The 6,841-nt window shown below is 43.7% G+C and overlaps 1 protein-coding gene across 1 annotated transcript; it reads right to left on the bottom strand.

Annotated features, from left to right (window-relative positions):
* Positions 1-201: 201 nt before the first annotated feature.
* On the bottom strand, positions 202-3,493 carry ATP5MC3 (ATP synthase membrane subunit c locus 3). Its single transcript, XM_025934820.2, has 4 exons — positions 3,391-3,493; positions 2,128-2,205; positions 1,408-1,601; positions 202-719 (listed from the first exon to the last, which is right to left on the bottom strand). Exons 1-4 carry the CDS (start codon positions 3,427-3,429, stop codon positions 605-607), a joined length of 426 nt encoding a protein of 141 aa, XP_025790605.1. The 5' UTR covers positions 3,430-3,493; the 3' UTR covers positions 202-604.
* Positions 3,494-6,841: the final 3,348 nt, after the last annotated feature.

Here is a 6,841-nt window from a genome sequence, read left to right on the forward strand (position 1 = left end):
ACACTTAATTGCTAAACGTGAGACATAACTGAAAAGCAACCCCTCCCCCCAGTTTAACAAGACTTCAATTCCTAAAAAGCTGACATTTATTTTTAGATCCAGCTGTGTAATACTAGCCAAGTTAGTCTTGGAAGGTAATTCTGCTCCTAGGTATTGCTAGACCCTATAACTCATGTTAGCTCTTAAAAACACAAAACCATCTCAAGCAATTAACTATTTTGGTTTAATTTATCATGTTTCATAGAAGCTGAAAACACATATTTCTCCTTTATATGGATAACCAAAAGCCCTACAAATTACAATATGCAGAATACTATATAAGAGAATTTTCATGAAATTGGATCTTTTTCATCATGGGCCAACAGCCGTAGTTTCCTCTGACTTACACAGCATCTATCTGAATGCATATTCTTCTTTATGATGGTCTAAATTTAGGTAAGTACAAATCACAGCAAAAATTAAAGTTTTTACCTTTAATGAAATGACCTTGGAAATAACGTACATTTCCATGACACCAACACTATAGTTTTCGGAGTCACAGTAAGATACACAGAATTACATCCGTAATTAATATGAATGCCAACATTTCAAGCAGTAATTTCTGTTACATGGCAAACAAAATCAAGAAAGCAACCATCAAACAAAAGAGACCCATAGCTTCAGACAAGGCAAATCCCAGGATAGCATATGAGAACAGCTGCTGCTTCAGTGAAGGATTTCTAAAAGAGACACAACACATATAATTGTTACTCTGAAATATTATTTGAATTTCAGAATGTTTGGTAAATGCTAAAGAATCAGATTATTACTGTGGGATCTTTGTAAACTGGGTGAGTCCTGGAAAAGTATTTGCCCAGCTCTCTTTTATTTCTGCCTTTGCTATTCCTTTCTCCTCAATCCTAATCACATGGGGGAAAAGGTAGGAAGCTAACTCTGTATGTCAATATACATGGTTAGTCTTCATCCATTTTAAGGGGTTCAGACATATTTGCTATCCCTGTGAAAGTATGTTCTGTGCTCTTAAGATCTAATAGTTTAGAAATAAGGTCTTAAATAAAACGGAAGTTGATACTTCTAAAGACTGTGCTGTTAACTATATTCCAAAAACAGCTTCACAATCAAAAGTACAGACTCTGAAGTCAGAATTAAAATTTATTTTCTGACACTTACTAGCTACTTGGGCAATCAGTGTAATTTCTACGTTGCTCATCCCTCACAGGTAACCTGGAGTATATCTCCAAGGGGTGTTGTGAGAGTTAAGTGGGCTCATGCATGCAAAGACCTCAAAATACAATGCAAGACACAGGTTGGCTCTTAATACAGAGTACTTATCATCTGACTAGTTTTCCAAGTTTCCAACTATGTCAAGCATGCTCTTAAAGTAGCTTATTTGGTGATAGAAATTACCTGGCATAACCAATGATAAGGCTGCCAAAGACTGTTCCAATACCAGCACCAGAACCAGCCACTCCCACAGTGGCAGCACCTGCACCAATAAATTTGGCAGCAGTATCGATATCTCTGCTGACTGCACTGGTCTGAAACTCCCTTTGGATTAGGTGGGACACACCAGTCCTGGACCCATTAAATACCGTAGAGCCCTAGACAAAAGGAAATAAAGGCAAAGGTCAAATCAATAATCACAAGTAGCTATTTTAATTACTATCCTGTAAATGGTAGCTACTTCTCTATTTTGTAACTGAGTCTGAATAGGAGGTGGTGTGGCACAATGGAAAAATCAAGAGTTTAGAATAATTCCAAAGCTGTAGAATAGGGAGAACAATATCTATTATAAGGCTGTTGAAAATTAAGAGACAGTGTATTTGAATATGCTTTTTGGTAGGGCAGGCTTTTCAATAACTGTAGCAAGTGTAATCTTAAATACAGGCATTCAAAACCATATATTTAAATATACAGACGGACTCCATTTCTTGGACAACTCAAGGAGGGAAGTTTTGGATACTGAAGTTCCTTTCATTGGCTTATCCTCTGCACTATTTTTTTTGACAAAAGGGTGGAAAAAGACTGCTCTCAAACCATTCACAAATGAGGTTTTTCCTCCCCTTTGATTAAAACCACAGGACTTACTTGGTAGGGTTACTTAATTTCTATTACTACTGCTATTACCTCTTCAGTCCTAGTATCTGGTCGAGATAACACTGATGCAGAAATTGGTCTGTATGCAACTCTGGATCCTGCTCGGATCTATGAATGAGAAAAATATTCCAAATATTAACAGTGGATAAGACTTCAATGACCCTTCTTGTACCAGGAGTTCTAAAAAAGCAAGCAGCAAAAATGAATCAGAGAGCTTATGACTTTTCTGTATTGTCTGGTATCTTGCTGTTTGGTTATTTTCAGTCCATGAAGGTATTTTAATAGTTCTAAAGTTGCTAATTAAAGTTTAAAGTGTGGTACATAATCTATTTGTAATAATCTGAATAAAACTTCTAAGAACAATTGGTGGAAAGAAAGCATTATTTTTAGATTTTCAGTTACTGTGGTGCCACAACTCAGATCAGAAAAACGGCAATAAACGTGCCACATTCTTCAGTAAACTTACGGTGCAGCAACAAGTATATCAGTGTTGCTAGAAAAGCTTGTCATTTAAAATAGCCCATCAGTTAATATGAGTCCCACAACTTCCAAGATATTCCTATATGTCCGTTAATTATAAAATAAAAAAGCAGTTCAAGCAATTCTGTACCAACGTACGAATCATCGGGGAAATACTCTGACCATAAGGAATGTCTCGCAGTCCAGCGTCTCTGCCCTTGACCGTCCACTAAACTAAGGTCACAGAAAATCCCTTCAGAACCAAGACTTGATTCTCTAAGACAAGTCCCCCACATCCTCACTTCACCTAAAGCCTCCAAAATGGTTATGGAAATGACAGCCAGAGGCAGGAAGAAAGACTTTCGACTCCTCCACCACCTTCCTCCGCCCACACAGGGTGAGGCAAAGTCCCTCCTTCTGCAGCAGCGAGTTTGACCTACAGATAGGCAATGGAAAACGCTAATGCGGTCAAGTAGGCCTCAGGGGCCCCCAGCATCCTTAACAGCACCCCAACCTTCGCGCCGACCCCAACCCCAGAGTCACCGAGGAGGTGGGGGAGGGGGCCGCTCCGGCACTAGCTGCAAGGAGGGTTTGACCTACAGCGAGCGAAGCGTGACCAACTAGGCCGCGGCTGCGCCCCACCGCCCTACTGGTGGGGAGAAGCCGAGCGAGGTGCCCCAGGATCAGAAGGAAAGGCAGGAGAGGACACAGAGGGTAAGAGGTGAAGGGGTGAACTGTCCCCCGAAGTTGGTGTGCCGTGCCCCATTCAACAACGTGGACGCTCCGGGCCAAGAGCTCGGCCCTCCGCGTCCCGGCCCAGCCTGGGCTACGCACCAGAGCGGGGGTGCAGGCGAGCTTGGCGCAGGCGAACATCTTACAGTCTTCGGGGCGGCGCGGCTGGAGGACGTGAGTGAATGGCGACGTGGGCTCTTGGGCTTCCCCTCTGCGGAAGTAAAGGGGCTTAAGGTCAAGTGCCCTCCAGGGCCCGTCCTTCCCACCCACGTCCCGCGGGCTCCGGAGCACGCCGTCGGCTCGGGCCCTCGTCCAGCAAGGCGCCAGCAGAATGAATGGATCCCGGCTGGACGCCGCTCCGTTCGGGCCAGGCCCGGCTGTCGCGCCCTCCGCTTACCTTCCCGGGAGGTGGCGGCGGCAACTGCGGCGGCAGAGGTCGAAGGAGCGGCGCGCGGCGCGCAGGCGCGGTCCGGCTCTTATCCGCGCCGCGGCACCCGGATGGAGAAGGCGGGGAAACGGGGCAGTAGGGAAGCCGCTCAAGGTCACTTTGTACCAACTTTATTGGCAACTAGTTGGGAAGGACAACGACAGTCCCACACAGGTGGGCTGGCGGGCAGGGGGTGGTGGAGGAGAAGCAGAAAGAAGAAATTGAAAATTGGCCCTGGCTGAGAGAATTGAACAGGTTGTTCCCCTTTTGATCTGAGCTGGCCGGAGGATAGCGTGACTTTTTCTTTCAATTGGCACCTTGTGAGATTTGGCCTTTTAATCAGTTGTTCTTTCATTGTTCTTTCATTACGGGAGGGGCCCCCTTCCCGGTCTTTCTCCTTTTTTGTGAAACTGGACTCTCTGTGTGCGTGGGGAAGGAGTTCAGTCACTGCTTGACCGACGAAATTAGGTCCCAGCAAAGCACATTTCTTTAAAGGAATCTGGAAAAGTATTCCAGAAGTATGGCTAATCGTTTGGGCGACAGAAGACATGACCTAGAAATACTGGGACAAAGGAATGAGCATGTGAATAGATCAAAAAGTTATGTGACTGAGCATAAAGTTGCCTTTTGTAAAGTAAGGGAGGTCAATTTTTCTTCCAGCTCTCTGCTTGGAAAAAGTAAGGGATGTGATGTATTTCATGGGACTAAGGAAAGTCTGAGTATTTTCAAAACCCATCCAACTTTAACACTTGTTTTTGGTAACTTTGGACACATCATCTTCTTCGATGAATGCAGAAATGTCTCAGAAAAAAATGGCTCCTACTGAACTTCTGGTGGATCTAAAATTCTGTAAATTTTACTTAGTAGTTCTAACAAATGACTACTAGCAGTGATACAAGCCAACATAAAAGATTAAACATCTAGTATGACGAGCTGAAGGGATAGCTGGGGGCTGAAATCACACCCACTCCCCCTAGAGAGTTGGCATGGGACAACATCCACCCAGAGGATCACCCTTTTTCTAGTTAGCACAAAGGTTCAGTATCATCTAGCAGCAACCCTGGGGAGAAGCCCTCAGAAGTAACACATGAAGAATGAATAAGAATGTGTCACTGATCCAACTTCAAACACAAATGGCTCAAAATCACGTGAATGCTAGTCATTTTAGGCTCGATCTTTAGCCATAAAATAGAGATAATTCATGTAAATTCACACGTACAGTTCAAAGAGAGATTATTCATTTATTTTCTCAAGTATTTACTTCTTACCTGAAGTTTGTAGTGTCCTGTGATGCCTACAGTAGAATAAATAAAGCTCTGTATTCATCAGAGTTCGCCAGAGAACCAGAACCAGTGGGAGATTAATTGATTAATTAATTATTGACTTATTTAGGAAGAATTAGTACATGTAGTTATGGAAGCTGAGAAGTCCCATGATCTGCTGTCTCCAAGCTGGAGACCCAGGAAAGCCAGTGGTATAATTCAGTTAGAATCTAAAGGTCTGACAACCAGGGGGGCTAATAGTGTAATTCCCAGTCTGAGTGCCAGACATGAGATGAGATGTCCCAGCTCCATAGTGAGATGGGGGAAAAGGGGACAAATTCTTCCTTCCTCTGCCTTTTGTTCTATTCAGACCCTCAATGGATCAGATGATGCCCACCCACATTGGGGAGGACAGTCTACCAAGTCCACTGATTCAAATGCTAATCTCATCCAGAAACATCTTCACAGACATACTCAGAGATAATATTTAATCTAAGCACACCCATGGCCAGTCAAGTTGACTCAAAATTAACCATCACGTATCCTATACTTCAATAATAGACTCTCTTAGGGAAAAACTATCCTAAGTGGATTTGTGTACAGAGGTGGTATAAGGGAACTTCCTATTTCTTCAGCCATAAATGAGTAGCAGTAACTGTTGAGGAGGAGGAGGAAGCAGGAGAGAAGCCAGGGTTCCTAAGAGGATCACTTCCAGGGTGTATTTGGGTTAGGTGCCTATGGTAGGGAGAGGTGCAATCTAAGTCCAGGCTCCCAACTGTCAATATGTCGATTAGTAGGTGAGCTGGCCTAGAAGAGGAGGCAATAATAGGTCCTTAGTGTGTTCTACCAGAGTTTAAGTATTTATGAAGAATATGAGGTGTTCAAAGAACAGGTGTGTTAACCTGTGAGAATGGTGTGTGTGTGTGTGTGTGTAACAGAGAGAAGTGGATCTTGGGTGACACCAGCTATGTTGATAGGGGGTGGATATTTACACTGAGGAAGTTTGAAGAAAAACGGCACCTTCTGAGAGGAGTAAAGTGAGACCACAATGATGCACAGGGGACTTCTTTGAAAGTATTCAATTCTCTTCGTATTTTTTCTTAAATCGTGGAAAGAATCATCTTACGTTATGACCTCACAGTTTGGAAGTACCTGATAAGCCTGAGTGATGATGGCCTGGAGACGAAAGGAATGGTGCAATAAAGAGAAGTATGGACAAGCATATTCCCAAATATACGTGCAGCAATCCCTCCTACCCTGCATGCCCCTTTGCGATGGGACTTTGCCACTCATCAAGCAATGGAGTCTGTGTCCCTTCTCCTTAAATCTGGGCTAATCTTTTTTTTTTAATTTCATTTATTTATTTTGAGGGAGAAAAGAGAGCGAGTGTGCACAAGGGGGGGGGGTGACAAGAGAGGGAGGGAGAGAAAGAATCCCAAGCAGGCTCCACACTCAGTGCAGAGCCGCACATGGGGCTCAAGCTTGCTACTGTGAGATCATGACCTGAGCCGAGATCAAGAGTCAGATGCTGAAACGAGTGAGCCACCCAGGCACCCAAACCTGGACTAATCCTATGACTTGCTCTGACCCAAAGAATGCATTGGAAGTGACACTGTGTGAATTCTGGACTAGGTCTTAAGTAAGAGGTCTCATAACTTTCATTCTCTCCTTGGAAGCCAGCCATCACATCAAGAAACATGGGTTACGCGGCTGACGGATGAGAAACCTTCTGGACAGGGCCTCATGACAGAGAACTGAGGTGCCCTAGACATGTGAGTGAGGCCACGTTGGCTTCTCTAGCTTTTTTTTTTTTTTTTTTAATTTTTTTTTTCAACGTTTATTTATTTTTGGGACAGAGAGAGAC

Source organism: Puma concolor, chromosome C1, assembly GCF_028749965.1.
Source record: "Puma concolor isolate L17-30 chromosome C1, mPumCon1.1.hap2, whole genome shotgun sequence".
In the NCBI taxonomy this organism is placed as follows: Eukaryota; Metazoa; Chordata; class Mammalia; order Carnivora; family Felidae; genus Puma; species Puma concolor.

Coding starts and splice junctions, on each gene's coding strand:
- ATP5MC3 (XM_025934820.2), bottom strand. CDS start 3,429: ATGTTCGCCTGCGCCAAGCTCGCCTGCACCCCCGCTCTG. Junction 1,602..2,127: donor CAGATACTAGGACTGAAGAG/GTAATAGCAGTA, acceptor CCTTTTGTCTAG/GGCTCTACGGTATTTAATGG. Junction 720..1,407: donor CTTATCATTGGTTATGCCAG/GTAATTTCTATC, acceptor TGTCTCTTTTAG/AAATCCTTCACTGAAGCAGC.